The sequence below is a fragment of the Channa argus genome, chromosome 7 (assembly GCF_033026475.1).
Source record: "Channa argus isolate prfri chromosome 7, Channa argus male v1.0, whole genome shotgun sequence".
Classification (NCBI taxonomy): Eukaryota; Metazoa; Chordata; class Actinopteri; order Anabantiformes; family Channidae; genus Channa; species Channa argus.
Window position 1 is genome coordinate 3,851,889 of NC_090203.1, and position 21,011 is coordinate 3,872,899.

The 21,011-nt window shown below is 42.0% G+C and overlaps 1 protein-coding gene across 2 annotated transcripts in view; it reads left to right on the top strand.

The window, feature by feature from the left end:
* agmo (alkylglycerol monooxygenase) overlaps positions 1-19,641 on the top strand; it is a 44,710-nt gene extending 25,069 nt beyond the window's left edge. For both annotated transcript variants that reach the window (XM_067511349.1, XM_067511350.1), the window contains exons 10-13: positions 1,577-1,693; positions 4,473-4,555; positions 5,215-5,320; positions 19,146-19,641. In XM_067511349.1, coding sequence (XP_067367450.1) covers positions 1,577-1,693; positions 4,473-4,555; positions 5,215-5,320; positions 19,146-19,226 — 387 coding nt within the window. In that variant the 3' untranslated portion in view covers positions 19,227-19,641. The remainder of the gene's footprint in view (positions 1-1,576; positions 1,694-4,472; positions 4,556-5,214; positions 5,321-19,145) is intronic.
* The last annotated feature ends 1,370 nt before the right edge of the window (positions 19,642-21,011 follow it).

Below are 21,011 nucleotides of genomic sequence, written 5' to 3' on the forward strand. Positions count from 1 at the left end.
AGAAAAAAAAAAAACACTGTTTCCATCATTCCTGACTGAAGCTTATTTTTTTGCAATAATGCCCTCAGGCTTCATTGCCCATCATTTTGACACATGACTCAGAGCATTCCTCGCTGAAGGATTCACATTTTCGGCAAGTTTAACAAGAAAGTGCCACATCAATTAAAAAGCTGTAAAGCCTTTGTAGAGGGAACACAATAAGTTCATTGTCACTGTCTTTAAACTCAGTCAGTGGGATTAAAACCGCATGCAACTGAGTGCAAACGTGAATGTGTGCGTGTGCCGAGAGAAACACAGGCTCCAGTTGTATGCCTCAGCGGTTAGCTTTGAAATAACGCCGATGGTGTCGCATATTTAGTTCCCTCGTGCTTCACACTTTACGATTAAATTGGACCCTTAAACCCAGCGGGCTCATTCTAAACACGGACAGAGCTGCAATTTAACAGAAATATCTTAAAAGGCTTCATGCAGACGACTCCTCATCTGCCGGTGAGGGAACGGAGAATGAGGAGAGAGAGAGGGGCTGAGAGCGTTTGAGCTTTTTGAGAATAAGCAGAGCTGTATGCTGGAACACCTACAGGGCCGGGGATGGGACGTGGAAGCAACCCACATGCGGTGGTTTATTTCTTTAGAATCCAGGGGAAACCCCCTGAATGAGAGACAGGCGTATGCGATCGGGCCAGTTTTTCTGCGCTTTATTCCCAAGAGAAGACACAGTTTCAACACCAAGCCCTCAGGACCGATCACTTATCGTTTGGATGCTAAGGCAGACAAAATCAGGTCAAATGACTCAGGGAATTCCTACACAAGGACTCATATGTTCCTCAGTGTTTGGGAGAAACCGCTACACCAAATAAGTCCTGCATGATTTTGTAGATGGAAAACAACAAATTGATTTTCACCAGTAGGAAACAGATCTCGTATGGATGTGAGACACACGAAAGCTCATAAGATTAATTTACGCCCGTTGTGGCATTTCAGTAAGGATGAGCTGCTCGGATATTTTTAGTTACTGTTTGGTTTTGCAGGAAGAGAGAAGAGGAATGTTGAAATGTCCATACTAAAAAGGGGTTTCTTCTTAAGTGGTTGTGTCTCAGTTAAGGGACCTCACTCTTTAGAGGACCCAGACCGTGACACCAGGGCCGAAATGCCCCCCATACTCACTTCAGGCACCGTCCCCGCCCTTGTAGAGTAGCAAGCTAACATGACGTAACTTATCCAGTGGGGTTTTAGGATTCTGTCGTTAGCTGTCCGACTTAACAGGCTTTTCCACCACGACCATTCTCGTCACCACGGTGCTACGACTCTTGGAATAGGTCGGGCTTTGAAGGACTCGGCCGTTGGAGCCTCCTCAACACGCTGTGACGCATTCGGTCGCGCTCACTGTTTGAGCACAATGCATTCAAACATGCAATTATTGCTAATGCTGGCGCAATATTCAAGACACTTTTCCCAATATGTATCCACAACATTTAACCATGAATATCACAGTTGAAACAGTTGATGCACATGTATTTGGGAAATAAAAATGTAACGTTTGAGTATTATTACCTCATTTTTCAACATTTTTTTTCAGGTTACCGGGAAGGAAGTGCCCCATGATCCCGGCTGGTCACGGCCTTTGCAGGTTTATGTGCTTGTCCATTTTCTGCTGGTGCTGTTAACTTACCATGACGTGTTCCAAAACAAGATGGTACGTATATGTCACATTAGGAGAAGTGCACATTCCAGTTCCTTTTTTTTTATTTGCAGACCAGATTTTTTAAGTGGTGACCTGGTCACACACTAGCTACTGTTGTGTTTAGGCTACTGTAATCCCTCATACAGTTTAAAGTATGACAAGGTGGTCCAGGGCTCTTAATTTGAGACTGCCTTGCATGTTTGTTTGCCAACATTATTTCACCCAATTATGCCGTTTGTTGTGGCTGGTCCACGGTTGAGCAGAGTCCTGTACTTAGCCTGCAGGAAAAGACTAGCTCTGTGTAACATCATGACAGAATGACTGATCGGCATTCCCCTTTAGAACAACCTTTGTCTATTATTTTCCACTCGACAGGCCAAAAGACCCCCTTCCTCCTTCGAACGTTTAAAAAAAAAAAGAAGAACCAGGTCTCCTCAGAAGTTATCTTTGGAAGGCGTTTTACCCCAGGCATAGTTTTGGTTAGCCAAAAAGTGCTGTCACACCCAGCCCCTTCAAGCTCCCAGATAAAATGGCCTGTCTTTTTGTGATCGCTACCTCCATGGTGCTCCTTCAGTTGTGGTTCCCCCTCTCTCTCTCTCACACACACACACACACACACACACACCTCCGAGGTTGGCCCTCCCTCTCTGCGAATGAAACACCAGCTGGTGGTCCAGCAGTGAACACAAACGCCTTAATTGTCGAGTCAACCATTTCCCAACCCAAACAGCCTTCAGGATGCAGCAATCAGGACTTGGAAGGAAAATAACAAAGTGTGCACTCTGGCTCAACAATAAATCATGTCACTCTTACATACGTATTTATACCCACATGGTTGCTAGTCGCATATTTAGCCTGACGATTATACGCTGCCGGACAATTTATGGGCTTTGCCTTAATTCAGAGCCACGAAAACATGGTTTCAAACATGGTTTTCAAACATTATATCATTATCAGACCAACATGTACATTTTATTACAAGTTTCCTAAACAGACGCCGTTAGAAGCAGAGAGTGAAATTGAAGTCAAGGCTTCTCATCTCAGAACAAATCTGCATTAGTGTTTTCATTATTTCATAATTTGGCCTTCAGTACCTGCTGTGGTGCGGCTCACAATCAAAAAGAATACAGAGCAACAGAAAGCCCACATTGTGTTATGTTATGTTATGTGGAACCCAACTTCAGGGTTTAATAAGTGAAATGTTTAATTTGCCAAACAAAACCACACAATCACTACATTTGCAGAGATTCCCTAACGTTTTTAGTACAGGTAAATTAGCGTTTACTTCACTAATTTGTACCTTTTTAAAGACAGACTTTTCAGTTCCTTCACAAGATAAAAACGATGCAGTGCTTACAAAATAAAAAGTTTTTGATTAGCCATTAGTTTCATTTTAGAACATCTCTTTTGTGCTGTAAAATAATGTGCAATCATGCGACGTGTTTTATCTGCGTGACATTTACTACTGAGGAACTTTAGTGCAGTGTTTGTCCAGCTTCATCATAGCACAGGCTGCAGTAATGGCCTGAATAATGAGTAAATCGGCTTCATCTCTGGGGACAGCTCACTCCTCACGGCACAGCGCTGCCCCCAGATGTTAACTTACACTCCCGCCGCCGGTTCACACGTGATCACACTGAAAAAGTAGCACGATGAAAAGTTTTTAAAAAGCCCTGTGAATGTGACTCCACCTGAACACACCCAGGGACTTGTGGATGGATTTCTCTGGATTTGGGGCTGCCTGCATTGACAGATAGTGGAACCGAAAAACACAGCTCGAGCATGTGACCGAGCATGTCTGGTCCGCTGAGCCCCCCTGGGTCATTAAACGCAGATAAGTTCACATAACCTTTGATACCAAAGTAGTTCTCCACTCATTACACCTCTTGCTAAAAATAACTGTATCTGTAGCCTCTGAACTCCAATGCAGGGATTTTTCTGCTTTAATGAAGTTTGACAGTCTGGGGTGACTTTTGTTCATTTGCGCTGATGGATGGGTTCAAAATTCCTCCTGTTTGATTCATGGAAAACATATCATCCCTCTGTGTTCCCACGTGAGGCCTCAGATAATAGAGCTCTTATGGGGGTTTAATAGATTAGAACTCTTGGATAAACATATAGAAATACTGCTTTATTGCATCCTTTTGATGGGTTAATTCTACTTAGGTCTACTATATCTGGCCTTCTGGCTCTGTCCAGTGAGCTTTGTATTGAGTGTTGGAGAAAAATAAACCTAAGCTGACAGGCCACAGCGTCCCCGGGGGACGCTGGGCTTCCAGCTGCCGCCCTCGGCCAAGGCCGTAGCTTGGGGAACGCAAATTAGACACCGTGTTCAGGAGTTTGTGTGCTTGTTTGTGTTTGCACCCAAAATAAGTCTCTGACTCTGAGAGACTCTGCGTGGGATTTCTCCTCCAGTGTTGGTTGAATTGGATCAGTTTGTGGGCCATCAGGTGCACGCGCGTCAAGGTGCAATCGCGTCCCCTGTCGAGGCCCGTGTGAGACGGTTAGAGGGTGCATGCAAACTAGGCACTAGGCAATGTAAAGTAAGAGGTGGAGTATGTGTTCTGCAGGATGCTGTACGTGCCAGTGCACTTATCCAGAATGTCAGACATGTTTTGGTTGGAATTGCCGAGTAAACAGTCGAACAGCCGTGCGGTTTTACAACCACTCTCCCAGTGAGGTCACCTGGGATCGTAACTTAACTACCCGGGATATTGATTTAAGGTTCAGATTTGAATGTAATTTTCCCTCCCTCCAGTTGTTATGGCATGTAAACATATGTCCATTCCAGATACTGTCCCAGTTTACCATTTTGGGGATGATCGGCTACATTCTGCTGACCCTCACCTCCCTGGGCTTCATCATGGACCAGAGGTATGATGCTCACACTTTATGTAACTTATCTTTGTGTTATGTGAGTAGTAGAAGCTATAGTGGGTTTGATTATATGGTACGTCCTCAGGCTTCTACAGTAAATGTTGTCATTCAGGGTCACCAGTGTTTGAACTGAATTCACTTTTTTTTGTGGATTGTGACGATGAGATATTGAATTACAATACTAATTATTAAAATATTTTGACAGAAAGTTGCTAAGTTTATTAAGAATCCTCTAAGGTGGTTCGTTTAAATGAGTTAATAGAGGACGACTTTACATTCAGTGTCAGTCGTAATGTGTTTGGTTTGCTGACATTTTCTCCACTTCGTAATTTGCCAAACTTTGTGCTTAGCTGATAAAAAAATCCCCCGAAAAAATGTGTGAATGTGTGTGTGGTGAATGTGAAGCAACTTTGTAAAGGGCTCTTCTAGCTGTGGTCATATTTACCAGGAAGCACTGGAATCGACCTTTACCATCCATGGTCAGATTTGATTATCATCTCTGAAATTAGAAACTGAATCCCTTTAAAAAAAATTAGATTTGCCCTGAAATCTCATCAGATTAAATTTGTCCTTGAGGCAAAGGAGAGAAGTTCACTTAGGTATCAAGTTGAAATGTCATTAGGTCTCAGTGTTTGTCGATCTGTCCTCATGTTCAGGCCAACGGCGGCTGTCCTGGAGATGCTTCGCTGCGTCGCCATGGTGACAATACTGCAGTACGGCTACCTGAAATCCCCGTTTCCTCAACTGGCTGTGCCCATAGAAGTAAGATCACCTGTTTGTTACAATGCACTTTATATTAATAGTGTCTTCCATTGACAGGAGAATTTAGCTCACATTTAATGACAAATGACATCTGTGCACAATTGAATTAGATTTAATGAACAAAATACATTTTCATTTACACATTGTGAAACCTAGTTAACGGTGTGCTAGTTCCAGTTAGTCCAAAAAAATACAATACAATTTGTTTTCAGAAATATTAGAAAAAGCCTTTACTGTGTTTAGCTAAACACTTTTACTTTTAAACTTCAGTATGTGGTGGCAGTGGCTCATTTGGTAGAGTGGGGTTGGAGATTCGTGCCCCGCTCTTCCCGACCACATGTCGAAGTGGGTAAGACACTGAACCACCTCCATCCCCATCTCCAGCCGCGCAGTGCTGGTTCCAATCCTGGTAGGAAAACTGTCGGCATCAAAACTGTGTCAAATCAACATGCGGAAAAATGAACCCCTAAAAAACCCTGAACTCACAGTATAAGCGGAAAGGACCAAAAAAAAAAAATATTTTTTTGCTACTTGTACAGTAGAAATCTGTTCTACACCCTGTGCTGTGATGCCTCCCATGTCGTCGGACTCATTCAACAGCGTTGCAGCGGTGCAAATATTTGCTTCCTAAGGCTCGTTTTTCTGCCCGCTCAGAGGATTTCAATGATTTCTGCTGAATAAGTACGTTTTTGCTGTGGAAAACGTTGCAAAGCACAGCCCGTAGCAGAGCAAGGAGGGGGAGGGCCAAGGGGGAGCAGAGCGGACTGATCTCAGATCTCATTCTAGCGCTGGCTTAACTTGCATATTGTAGCTTTAAGTACAAAAATCAAGTCAGCTGAGCCGGAAGTCTTTTAAAAGCACACGTTCTTCTTCTTTGGTGCCTACATTACCCACAATGCAATTCCACCACCGACAATTTGGCTAGTAGCATCAAGCAGAAATGAGGAGGAGGCTACAGCTAACTCCACATCCCCAGACCCCTCACACAGTTCATCAAATTTCACACTACTCGTAAATATCCATGTAGTAAAGGATTTTTGACTGAGTATAAATACTGCAGACACTGGCCCCGGACAGACAACAGCCAGCAGGTTACCACTGCAGTTTGGCGAACTGGTGGTATTAGCTTTATGAAGTTGTTATTTCAGCTGGGGACGTTGACAGTCTCCAGCTAAAACAAAATGTTTTCTTGGTGTAGTCATATGAGAGAGTCATCAGAGAAAAGTGTGATGGTATTTTTCCGACAGGTGGAGCTTCAGCAACATAGTAATTTAAACTGACCCAGTACTGCGCTCATGAGTCTGACTCCTTTTAAATGTTTCAACCGTTCATACTTCTACAAAATCCTACATTTAAAAAAATATATATATAGACGGTAGGATTTGGACACACCTCCGATTCCATTTAGTAGCTGTTCTAGAGCTTTTTCTTCCTCAGCACATGAAGTTTAGATGTTGGCATGTCCATTTTTCTGAGCTCTTTTGGGGCTTTTTGGCCCTGCACCTTGGAAACATAGGACACAACCATCTCCACACAGCTTTGGATCATATCTTGTTATCTTTAATTTAGGAATCTTTCATCAGTTTCACAAGATTCCAACAGGATGGTCTCCACCAAGTGGTGTGATGTGAATGAATATTTTGTCCAAAATAAACATTGGCGATAATATTTTATTATTGTTATTAGTAAGAACTTGACTCGAATGGATACTTAATTAGTGACATAAATACTTATTTGGTAACTGTGCAAATGTAAATAAGCAAGTAATGGAAACAGAGGGAATTATGAGGAGTTGATATCATGTACAGACCGATGCCATAAATCTAATTTTGAAATCACTGTCTGGGAAAAGTGTGGAACGACTTTAAAGCAGGAACGACGAGAATCTTCGCGAGTCCTCGACAGCATCCTGTTTCTCTTGGGTCGTGTGCGCAGCCTGTTTCTCTGCGTTTGTGTGTGTTGTGTGGTCTGGTTTGTGTGTGTGAGCTGGGTGCTAAGTCCAGTCCCGCAGCCCTGTGATCTATGAGTCCAGATGTGTCGCCCAATTGACCATAAAATTGGCGTGCTTTTCTGGCTCTGGCAGCCCAACTGTAGATGGCGGCTGACCTCTCATTATGATACTTGCTTCTTTTCTTTTCTTTTCTTTTTCTTTTTTTCTTTTTTTTTTTCACTCTCCCTCTTTCTCCCTGCCCTTGCTGCCTGCCATCTGAGCCAGTGTGAACGAGAGCAGCGCTTCTGGAACCAATTAGTGCCGTCTGTTGCTAACTAGCACTGGCTGATGAGATTTGCACGTGAGCACTGAGTTGCAGCTTTTATTGTCCTCTGACACCACATCTGCTCGGCTCAGGTGTTCAAAAGACAACTCGCCGCGTTCCCACATCCAGTTTTTTTTTTTCTCACCGTAAAATGAAATAAAATTGAATGAATTATAATTATTTTAAAGCCGTGTCTAAAAAGAGGAGCATATCCAATCAGCTTCATGGCTAAGAAGGATTGATTTATGCTGCACATGCTGCACGGCTGTGTCACTTTGACAGCACTGTAACTTTTATGCAGCCGTTTCCTTAAGCGAATCATTAGGCCTCATTTCGAGTCGCACTGCATCAGGTTGAGCTGAATAAACGTCTTGCTTGCAGGTGGGGCTCCTTGAAAAGACTCCCAATTTAATTGAAATGGTTCCTGACATTTTTGTGCCCTTTACTCAGAACTACAGCAAAGGGAAAGAAAGGAAAAAAAAAAAAAAAAGTGAACCACCCTTAAACTTTAAGGTCCTTTAATAATATATGGGTCTGACGCGTGAGGTAGACGGCCAGCTCTTTGTTGCAGAGGGGAGGCGTGTTTTGAAGTCAGGCCAATCAATTAACAGTCACTTGAAATGGAGGAGGGGGAATTCACATATAATTGTATTCAGGCTCCTACGACAGGCTCGTGTACAGTTGAGGAGTGTGTTGGGGGGGGTTACAAAAAAGAATCTACAAAAACTAGGTCGGTTTGTGGTCCTTCAAACCCAGTGGTGTGATATACTGCACCCTTAAAGCTCACAGTGGTATTTATAGTGGCTCTGGAGATTTCCCTTGTAAAGCTGCAGGCTTGACCTGTAAACCAGGGCTGCCTCTCACTCCCAACCGCCCACTCGCCCGCCCAAACCCACGTCTGTGCACATGAAGGCTTTGCTGCTTCAGGCGAGACGAGGCTGGAAACCCTGTGTGTGAATGAGTAGGGCGCCTGGTGCAGGGGCGGGTTGAATGAGGTTAAAGTTGCCTGTGCACAGTTTGTGTGAAGTAAAAATCCACAAAATGTATCGTTCTTGTCTTAAAGTTGGTTATTAAAACGGGCAGGTGCTGCAGAGACATTTTAAAGGTGAAAAGTAAACTTGCGTCCGTGATTTCTGCGGAACCATCTGTGTGATTGATAGGTTCGGACTGCATTTATCATTTATTGGTCCACATAAATGAATGAGTTACCTAATTTTGAAAATGATAAATGTTTTTGTGGTGCGGATATAGTTAATTACTTGAGGTTTGCTGATTTGTGTTGGATTCTTGAGGTTTGTAACGCTGGAGAATTTTATATACTTTGAATGCATTTTTAAAACTTTCATGATCACACTTGTCATTTTGTTTTGACTTTTTCACTTGTAATACTATAACGTGTAACATTGAACCTTTTTGGTTTATGGTAACTGTAGTTATTGTTGTTGCATTGGGGACAGTTGTGAATAAACTCTGATTGTGTGGTGAACCTCAAGTGAGAAACGTAGATGTGATACTGTCATGAAGGGATTATGATAGAATAGACGCCCCGACACATCACATGTTTCTATTTTCCAAAGTGTGTTGTGGTTGTGTGTGTCTTTTAGCTTGTTTTTCTCCTTTATTTGGTCGTTGTGCGTCTCTTTGTCATCATTTTGGATCTCTTTCTGGACTTCCATGTCTGGCTAAAATCCTTGGTCAAACAGTTTTCAATCACTTCTCAGATTTCCTTTCCCTGATATCAACCAGTCTGGCTTCAGAAATGGTCAATTTACAGACACGGCGTTTTAGATGGTGGTGAGGTTTGCCACAGGGCTCAGTTCTGGGTCCTCCTCTCTTTTACATCTACACTACCTCCCTGGGTTGGGACACACGGCTTCAGCTTTAACCTAGGATCAGTGTTTGTTTCCACACAAATCGGGGGGGGTCTCTCATCTCTCAGGCAGCAGATTAGCCCTCTACAACATCACAAAGGTCAGACGCTACCTTTCTTTATTTTTCTCATGAAACTGAAGCATTTGTCCTGTGCTTTAATATTTTCTCGCTTTGACTCCATCACTTACAAGTCGCTTTGCCAAATTACTAAATGTAATTGTAAATGTTCTGTGTCTCTTTTTGGTCTTTTTCCTTGTCTCTTTGTGCTTATTAATTGTCTCGGGCATTGTTTTAGTGTCTCTTTCTATTTTTTGGTCACGTCATTGTCTTTATATTGTGTGTATTGATTGTCATTTGTTTCTAATTGGCCATTTCTTTTATTTTTTTTTGTCAAATGCTTGTCATCTTTTTTTGTGCTTGTTTGGTGGTTTTTCTTTGTTGTCTCTTTGTGGTCATTTCGTTTTAGCTTGTTTTGCATCTCATTGTTGCAGTTTTGTGCCTTTCTCAAGCTGAGCACTGTGAGCGCTGTGCATATTAATACTCCCTTCCAAACCATTCTGATTTCTCATTCTGTGGCCAAGGCCTGTAACAAATACTGTATCTTATGCTAATCAGTGGTAACCAAGGCATAGTTTGTCGCCAAAAGCAGCTTCGGTTTCAGTCAAGTCAGTTCATTTAACCAGATCCTTGTTTTGCTTTAGATTTTTTTCTATTCTTCTACCCTGCAGATCATGCTGAGACACAGTCCAGACCACAAGGACATTCAGTTTGGAGAGATATAGAAAAGCAGCGAATTGTTATATTTCAGAAGCTTGAATTGTTAGCATTTCGGGCCGGGATGCCATAGTATGACAAGATGCACCACGGCACTTAAACACCCACCTAGCTTAAATACCATGAACTGTAGTTTCAGTAATTACATGAATTACAGCCTTTGTGACAACATGTCAACAAGCGTTTAACTTCAGATATGTCGTTTTTATTGCAGGCTTGTTGTCCTTGATTGAATTATATAATGACTGGTGGTATTTGCTCCAAGCCGTGTATGTGTGTGTCCACATGTACTACATTACTGCACTGTGCTGAATATCAGGGGGGGGCACTTGTGGAGTTTGGACTGTAATGATGTAACACAAGGTTGTGTTACCGTGTGGGGCCCTGGTTTTGCCTGAAGGCAACGGCGAAACATGCTGCCGAGCAGAAGGTGGACTCTGTGTATCCCAGAGTAATTAAGCGGCTATTCTTAAAAACAAAAGAAAATAATAAAAAAAAAGCCTCCAACTACTGGCGAAGTTAGAGTCATTTCAGAGGAGAGCTCATAAAAATGCACCTGTCTTTTGTGGAGAAGGAGAGAGCTTCTCGGGGATTGTTTTCTGGGTTTGGCATGTTTTGTTCCAGTTTGTTTATGGGTTTCTTTTTTTGCATAGTTATGAAATGAAGCTCCCAAACAGCATAATAAAAAAAAAAGCCTATAATAAAAAGTTTTACACTGTCTATTTTGCTTCCCTTTCTATATAATAAAAGAGTTTAAGAAGTGGTTAATTAGCTCATGCAAGATTGACACTTGACTCATATGAATTAAAATTCTAAGAAGTCACCAAAATTGTTTTCAAACCCCAGTGGACTTTCCATCTTTTCATTCCTGTGCTGATACTGTTTTCCAATCTGACAAGAGCCCTTTTTTCGTCAGACTTTAAAAGGAAAGGTAAATCCTCCGCAGCCAAAAGAAGAGGTCAGAACAATATTATGAAGTGCTTCTCAAACACAAAGGCCCAACCTTGGCACAATTGGTTTTATAATCGACATATCAAAGCACAAACTTTTGCAAATCCCACCCTCTGTTTCCTGCCATCCCAGCCACGAGGAGGCAGATAAGACCCAAAGGGGCAAGAGGTCGCCGTTATCTTAGTGTTGTTTCACACCTGGTTAGCAGCAGGAGGTTTTTCTTTCTCTTTTTTTAAGCAGGAATGTGTGGTAGCAAGAAGCAGCACTGAGGTTAACAGGATTGTTTGGGGCTGTGGAAACTCTGTAAGCATGACATCATCTGAGCGCTCACAGGAGTGGAAAGGCAAAGAAAATCTCCTCCTAGGGAGAAAATGGAGGGATTTGAAAGAGAAACTCTGGGTAGGACTGTTCCGTTGGAGTAAACAGCGGGGTGGTCGGCTGTATACAGTGTGAAATTTTATCACTCGATGTGCAGGGGATCGTGCCCGTCAAAGAGCAACCGCTTGGTTTATGTTGTCAAACCACTTGCCAGGTAAAGCTATGGAAATCTCGCAGCAATTGGCCCTTTGGGGTTTTGTTGCAGTATTTAGTTTGGCTCTCGTGGATTCTGTTTCTGAGGCCAACGTGAACTCTCTTTTCAATTTGTCTTCCTATTTGTGCTTTAATTCATGGGTGAAACACAACAGTCGTCCAGTATATGATAGCGCCTCAGGGTCAGCACGTGAACCCGATTGAACCTGACGCTTGCAGTTTAGTTTTTTTTTTCTTGCAGGCTCATTTCTCCTTTGTCTAAAATGCACGTGAAGCTGATTTCGTGGAGCTGTAATGCCAGACGTTCCCAAGACGTCTGCTCATAAATTCAGCACACAGCAAATGATAAAAGACTTTCATAAAATTCGAATCTAAATAAGTCAAAGATTTTTACGGTAAAATCTATCAGTGGGCTGAATGGAGGCTGACAATATTAACTTAGCAGTCGTTATTGCAGTGCAAGCTTTCATCACTCTCCACACAGTTTATTAATCTCTTTCGCCGCCACGCTCTTTGGCTTACTGGCTAACAATGACACTTCTGATACCGTAGTAAATTAAATATCTTTATGCTCCTTTTTCACAATAGCTGAGTCTGCAGCATCTTGCTTGAAGTGAGCTGGAAAATGAATCCAGCTGCCAGGATTCGTGATTGGACAGATCTAAGGTTGCACTTCTGCCTATAGCCACCGTCAGACACGGACTTAACCACGAGATGCTTCTTCTTTACTGTAAAAACTGTTACATGCATCACTGTTCCCTCAGTCTTTCTGCACTGACTATCAGCTGGCCACATGTCATGAGATGCTCAGACGATTTCTTGGGAGACGAGCCAACAACGTTATACGTAAATATATCTTATATATAAACATAATTACCGTATCTTAGTATCAGTGGAGTCTTTCTTTTTGTATTTCGTCTTTCTTATTGAAACGTGTCCTTAACCACATTTGAAGGCACGTGGCCTCGTTCTCGTGCCAGCCTCTGCTAACTCTATTCTGCATCCGGGAAAAAGTGAAATTGAATAATCATATCTGGCATGTGGATCAGGCCCATTCCTCTCAATGTCTGAAACATCTCTAAAGTCGTGCTGGCTTTGTGCAGCTGGTTGCTAATGTGTCACTGCATTGCCGTGGTGCCTTTCGACCCAACGACTCCCTGTTCTCCGCCCCTTTCCAAACCACACTGATATACAGATAGCAAACAGATTTTCACAAAAAAGAAACTTTCTTCCTTAAAAACGATTCTTCCGCGAGATTGCTGTTGATTTGTTGTGCGGCACTCGTACAGCTGTGCGCTCTGAGCCCATGGGACACACTGAACTGGGATGCTAGGACCTTGCTCTCAATCTTCTAGAATCTAGGATTAGGAACGTAATCATGTGAAACCTCAGCGATCTATCAAAAGAAACCCTCTTTATCAATTCCTAATAGGGAATCCTCTGCCTTTTGAAGGCCTTTAACCCATGCAGGACGTAAATAAATTCCAGTTTGTTCTTTCTTTGTTTATGTCATTTTAATATGACAGGTTTCTTCCTCTCACAGGTCAAGTTGAGCAGCTTTTTGCTGCTTCTTTTTTTGTTTTTTGTTTTTTCGGCCTTCTCAGCCTCGCACCTTTCAGCCATTCCTGCAGACTTAATTATTCCTGAAGATGAGTTGATTAAATCCTATTTCAGGTTTTGTCAAATAAACTTGAATTGGGCAGCTGATAATTGTATGTGCTAGTAGCTTTAGCCAAGCTGGCAGAGATGAGGTGTTTTGTTTCTCGCTGTTACACTGATTACTGCTGTACCACTTGTGTAACGTTATGCCAAACCGGCGATGTTAATTACTACAGTACGTCTTTGAACCCAGCATGCCACACATGTGGTGGGAACACAGACTGACTTCAGTAACAGTTGGCTTCAAACTCTACAGTAGGGATGTTTGTATAAATATCAGTGGGTGGGTGGAAAGAGTCGGGGGCCATCAGAGACTCATTGATCTGTACTTCTTCTCTGAAAAATCCAACTGAAATAACCCACAATGGAGCCAGACGTATTCTCTTTTCTGCGTGAAAATGCAAGCTTGTTCTTTGAAAATAGCAGTAATAATGTAGCTTCCTTTCCTGTCTACCATCTTTGTATTTTAAACTCCGCCCTCTGTGACGACCAGTGTGGCCACCCAGGAATCGGTGGTTAATGAGGAAGTGAAGAATTGTCTTGAGGCTGAAGTGGTGCTGAGCTGTTGGGGTCGCGAGCAAATTTAGAAGATTTGAAAAGGGTCACACGGAAGGATTTGTCTCATGTTTTCAGTGAACCTAGACGAGCTATTGCCCTTCCATGTGACGCTCTAGTGGGCACATGGCAAATGAATACATACATCAGATGACGAACGTAAACCTCTGAACGTCTATCATCAGAATCCTTCATGTTTTGCTGCACTTTCACTGCCACCTCACATGTGTTTTGTCAGTCTGCACAGTGTGTGGGTGAGCGTGGGAGTGTGACTGCGATGTTTCTCAAGGCTGTGCTGCAGAGCAGGCACTGCACCGACTCCCTGGTGGAGTGTTAACCTCCCAGCCTGCTCCAACAACCCGAGTACAGAGACACAATGTATTTTTATATTGAACAGACAGGAAGTCCTCTGTGTGTGTGTGTGTGTGTGTGTGTGTGTGTGTGTGTGTGTGCGTGCATTTCTGTGTGCATACACTGCCTATATGTTTGTAAGGGTGTTTGCACGTGTGAGACAAAAAAAATGTATTTATACGTATAAAATATTTATTTATTTATTTATTTATTTATCTTTGGCAACATGGAAGCAGCTGAAACAAGCTGTGTACGCAGCTCTGACACTGACATATCGGCACATTTTTACGTTGATATCCTTTTTTATGTAAGTCAATAAATGTGTCTAGTATTTACTCTTTTTTTAATTCTGTTTGGAAATTTCTGGCTGTTTAGCTGCAGCAACGTTGACTGTATTCACCCCTTTGTTGGCAACAGTGACCGTGTGGTGTTTTAAACCCTTTTAAAGCTACAAATCGCACAGATTGGCTCAAAGACGTAGTGACAGTGCAGACTGTGTGCTTCTAGTGTGCACGCGTGTGTGTGGACAGTGCTGGTGTCCAGATAAATCACTTCTGCAACTATGGTTCTGAATGTATAAAACAGGTATTTCTGGTTTATTTTCTCCAATTTAGCAATGCTGTGATGTGTCACCCTCCACCTCCTCTGCACTGCAGCCAGGTTAAAACAAAAAGCTCAGATTTATTTTCCAATGCAGTTTAGCCAGGTCTGGTGGACTCTGAGCCGCCATATGGAGAGGGGGCTCTGGAAACATCCCATTGCAGGTCATATATCACACTTCTGAAAGCAACCTTTCCGCCTTGTTTTCATTTCAATCACGAGTACAGCTGCTTTGGGGAACGGCGAGACTCTCCCGTGCTAACCCACCGAAGGCTGGACGACAGTTGCCAGAGGCGTCAAAATGACCCCACGGGGTATAAAACCTTTCTGCTCGATGCTTCATATTCATGCACGACACCCAAATCCCATTGCTCAATGTAAAGTTGGACCGGGTTTCTTTTTAAGCTCAGTACAGAGCTGCAGATGGGCCATAGTATGTAATATTTCTACGGAGCAAGTACTGTACTCAGGCTGCCGAAGATTCGAAGGTGTTGACTCTCAAGTCACTAAAACTCTTCACTGAAAAAAAAAAGAACAAGGGCATTTTTACATGGAGCAGCTATTTATCTAAAGAGTGCAGTAAATCGAAGAAACCCAAGTCAATTTCTTGCATGTAGGCTGGCAGGTACGTTGACAGTTCCTCTGTGGATTTAAGTCTCATTGTCTTCTTTCTTTTTGTCCTATCCCAGACTGACTCTGTGGTGTCGAGATCAGAGCTTCGTGGGGCCTATAACATCTGCTAGGACTCCTTGTTCTTCTTGTTGGTGAAAATAGTGCTTTATGACTCTGGCTGTATGTTTGGACTCCTTGTCGTGCTGCAGAATAAATTTGGGACAGATCAGACGACCCCACTGTAGTACCGAGTGATGGACACGACTTTAAACATCATAAGTGTCTAAAACATTTGCACAGTACTGGACGTCCCTCTTGGCTCTTTCACACTTTGTGTGGGACAATGCAGAATTGTGCTGTTTATACAGTGAGGCAGAGGGAAGAGTAGCATGTCTGGCTTTCTATTTTTTGGGCCTCTTCACACTCTTGAACCAATGTTTTTAATCATAGGCGGAAACAAGACAATCACTCATATCTTTAATCTTGTTGCATAACATCCACCATAATACTCACGTCTTAATGATGTTGGCCAACTTGCTCTGCTCTCTTCTCTAAATGCGACTGAACCAGGCCTAAAAGCATCTGTGTTCACCGCTGAGCTGCTTGAGCAGCTTGCTGTCGTCCTCGGCTGTTTCAGTGGAGCCCTGACTGACTGACTAAGCCCCGTTTTTATTCAACAGATTGATGCTGAAAAAGAGCCTCGATGTCTTCCTATAAAGCTTAACTAAGAAGAAGCGGGGGAAATCTACAAAAACCACATGTTCGTGGCTATTACAACCCTAACAAAGTACCTTCTGCCCAAAACAAAGTGAGTGTGAGACGATTTGCTGAGATCTCTACTTTGGGACCCGCTGCTGTCTGGCCATAGTGCTTATTTGTAGACGATCAAGCCCGCTTCCTTCCACTATGTAATGTGTCCCACATGGATTTCCTACAGAGTCTATTAAAATGTAGCATAGTGGGGAGAACAAGGACAGATGAGAACAGAAAAATAGGTGCCCTCAAAGCTCGGCTTTGATAGAAACATCTGTCGCGTTTCAGTTTGTTTGAGTGAAATGTGATTTGTGGGGTTCTGCCAAGGCTGAGCTATGCTCCTCAATCCCTGTTCGTCCCTGGAGACGGACACAATGCAACTCCATGTATTTGTAATCTTCCGCCGGTTTTTCCCTCAGGGATTTTAGACTTTTTTTAGCCATCACGCATAAACTGTTGTAAGTGGATTTGGCAGGAGGAGTAGGTCTTCAAAAGACTTTGGCCAGAAGACTCCAAACGTCAAGCTGATTTTGAGTGTCGTTTTTGTTCTTGATTACTTTGTGAGATACTACGCTCCACCCAGATACTCTGATACACCTGTTACGATTAAAACATGAAATGAAAGTGATTTAGTATAAAAAGAATGAAACAATGTGCAGCATTGTTGCATTTTTATTATGTTGGCCTTTGACACACCTTCAGGCGTAGATAGATGTCAGTGTTATTACAGAAACCCCAAAAAATTCTCAAGTTTCATAGCTGCATGCACATCACATCAACATCTGTAGGTGTACTGTAGGAATGTCAGCATTAATGAAGAGTCAGGCCTGCACACGGACTCCAAACCACAGATTTATTTAAATGAAGTTTTATCTTTGTCAGGACAAAAGAAAAGAATGTTGAATCATCTGATACACAATGACGGCCCCTGAGGAAGAGAAATGCCTTTGGTTTTATTAAAAATGTCGAGGAGACATTTTTCAAGCCTTGACTTTTTTTTTTAGTTTAGTATTCGACTGTATTACAGGTAATTAAAATCCAGGGATGGACTGATAACATTTAATTTGAATGACTGGATGGGTGTGTGAACATGAGTTACTCAATTCTTAACAGTACTATGTTCTCAAGTATTTATTATTAATGAAATTACAGGACAAAGTCCTGTACACTGGGGAGTTTTTCCTTTTTTAGACACATTCGTTTTTGAGTTTTCATTGCATAACAAGACACAAATGTATTATATCTCTAATTTACTTAATAGGTTCAGAATCAGTAAAGTCAGCATTTTACAGGCAGTGAAATGAACAATCATCCAGGTGGTTTGTCCCATAACCTCTCATTTGACCCACAGAAGCATTCGTTGTAATAATGAGACAGGCCTCTATTGAAATGTCTGTTGGCGTCAGGTTCCAAAATATTGAGCCTCCGCTTCGTTGACTCCTAACAAATGTACGAGGTGACAGTGTTAAGTTTGTGATATCACAACCTAGAGAGTCGTATGTAGATGTGATGTGCATGCAGCTATGAAAGTTGAGAATTTTTTGGGTTTCTGTAAAAACACTGACATCTATCTACGCCTGATGGTCACTAAGAAACCAGAGAGGACCTGAAATAAACCTTCAATCTGTCCCCACTTTTCCTTTTGTTTCTCCTCTGTCGTGAGGATTATATTTCAGAGCAGGTAGTAGGAGGTAGAAAAGCAGAGAGAGGTGGAATGTGTTGTATTTTCTCTTTCTCTCTTTCACTCCCACTCTCTGTATCTCAGAGGAAAACAGCTGCCGTGTCTAGAAGGAAACATTACTTTTTTCCCATCAGGCTTTTTTGCCTGTGATGGACAGCGGTCTGGATTTGGCTTGAGTTCCTATGTAGGATGCAGTTTATGGGCCAGAACTCAGCGAGGGATGGAGGCGAAGGCTTTTTCTGGCAGAGCCCAGCTCTCCCCCCCCCCCCCCCCCCTCCAGCTCTTCAAATAGCAGGGTCCCCCATGACGGTGACCCTTCTGACCCCGTCATGAGAGCATCAGGGGAGAAGACTTGCTCCTTAACCTCGGAGAGTGATGGCATCTGAAGGGCCGAACTCTTTTCTTTCAATTACGGATTAGCTTTCAGTGTTTGTATTTGACTTCACTGGTTGTAAATGAAGCCTGTCACGGTTTTTTGCAACAATTTGCAGTAGTTTAAAAAACCAAAAGTAGTTTCATTACATCATTATAGTCATCCAAAGTTAAAAACCACAGGTCAGGGAGGAGAACAAGGATCCAGTCAGTTTAGCTGAAAATATTTACCCAAATATTCTTATCATGTCATAAAGTATAATGCAAACATGGACTTCAGATCAACACACATCAGATACATCTCCATACAGAACTTATGATGTAAATTAATACACAGTACTGTATAAAATGAATTAATACATCATTTAAATGTGCAGTTTCTAAAGCTGCAGTTTTCATGTTGTGATACAACACTAAAATATATTATTAGCTAAATTAGACAATTAAAAAATACTCTGCAACATTTTTAATGCAGTTAGTTAATTCCTTATTATTTTTTAAGCAAAAATGCAAAAGTAAACCAAATTTCTCTGGACTTTGCGGCCGTTGGCCTGACAACAGTTTTAATGTGGCTACGAGGGGTCTATGAATCAGTGTTCTGACATTCTATAGACTAACTAAATGACTAAAAGTGAGAATTAAAACCACGGTTACGGTATCAGATGCAGCTTCAGACTCAGCTGATTCAGTATGAATGTCTCGCTGGTAGAAGCAGATTTTCCCTGTTGTTCAAACCTCCGAGCTGCTGCTGTCAGTATTCGGCGCCTAATTAACAGAACAGGTCAAAGTATCCCGGCCATCGTCATGAATCTCACACAAAGCTTCTGAACCAAACCCTCTCCTTGTCTGTCTTATCCAGGCCTTTGTCTCCCTCTCCCTGCTGTACTGGGCTCTGCAGAGCTTCTCGCAGCTGCTCAGCATCAAGAAGAAGGCCGACTGAGGGAACAGGAGACCACACGGACTGGTTTTTCTTTATGTTTCGAGTTTATCATTGTTGACAAAGAAACATACAACTGTCATTGGAGAAGAAAGACCAAACGGCTGCTTCAGCTTCTGCATGATTTTCCTTTTTATGGACCGTATAACTGTGCTCCACATTTCTCATCAAATTAAACATTTCCTGTGCCTTAGTTTAATTTAATTTAATTAAATGCTATGACGAAGGTGCTCATGTTCTCATTAAGGTGCTAATCAATCGCAATGTTTTCTATTCAAATGCACCATTTTTTTAAAATGTTGTCTTTACTTTAACTATGCAACACATACAGCTTTAAACAATTAATTAATTTCCACATCGCACAACTTTGTACAGATTGTTTTCCATTTCTCATTGCAATAAAATAGTTGAAATTTTACTTCATCCCTCTGTTTCCAGAAAAGTCCTGAATGTTGTGCAGCAACTCAGCTTTAATCTGGTTTCAAAGCAGCAGATCGTTCATATGTATCCAGCATCACAACCCCCAGATCTTTTGTGTCCAATAGAGACATGCAGTCCACAGCAGATGGTGCTGTGATCACCCGTCAATAGTCTCATTTGAATCGACATCCTGAATTCTGTGACATTAAGACATTCACTAATGTACTGAGCTTGAGCAAAAGCAAACCAGTCATAAAACAAAGCATTCATTTTTCCAGTTGTTTTACAATAGTAATATTTGACATTTTACATCAGGATCATTAAATAAAACAACCATTTAGACTGTCAAACATGTCATGGTCCTAAGTATACAAGTGAATAACCCTTTGTGCTTTACTAACGACAAGGACAATAGAGTGGTTATAGGTGGCTGAAGCAGTTTGCATATATATTTACACACATTTACTAATGAAATTATGTTGTGATTAATTAACCATTGCAGGGTGCAGATTCTATAAATGACTGTGAATTTTGTGCAATCTGTAGAAACGAAGAGGGTGTGAATGTTCATGATGTGTCATATTCTACAGATGGTATTATTTTACTGTACATATGTGCAGAGTGGGTTCAGTCATCACACTGTCAGATGTCAGATCAGATGTGATACTTTAACAGATGCACAAAATAGCTTCATCTGTGTTGAAAAGACTTAACAAAGCAAAACCGCATACAGCAAACAACATATTTCCATAATAGCATAAAAAAATGATGCGGTTATGACAACTTGCAGTTTGTCATAACCACATCATAAGACCAACGTGGACATGGGACTTGGGGGTTGAGAGTCACACGTGGCAGAAAGTGGCTCCTTTTGTTTAGTTTGAACGTCTGTCAGCATCACACATTATTGTGGCTGCTTTTGATTTTGTCATATTTGGTCTGTGTTTAGAGAAACTTCCAACAGAGCGACGGGAAATGACGGGTTATAGGCCTCTAGCAGCACTGTCCAAGCTTGTGATAACAGAGGTCAGTCTTTCATCTCCGCCGCATGCAATTTAGCTACCAGCAGTAACTAATGTCATTAGTTATGTTTACTAATGAGTAGCCAGAGAAGAGACACAAGCTGGTTTTGTTGCCTGGCGACAGTAAAAGGATGCCTCCGGCTCGGTTGCCTGTTGCTTCCTCGTGTTTGTACGATCGTGAAGCTCGGAGCATTTTTCTGCTCAGAATAACGTTTTTCTATTGCTCTAATTTATAAAAATATGATTACACAACTACTTGGAGGCAGATCCCTTTTAGGTAGTACAGGAAACAGTACATATAAGATAGTCCTCACCTAACAACACCACTACAGGTCATACGGTTTTG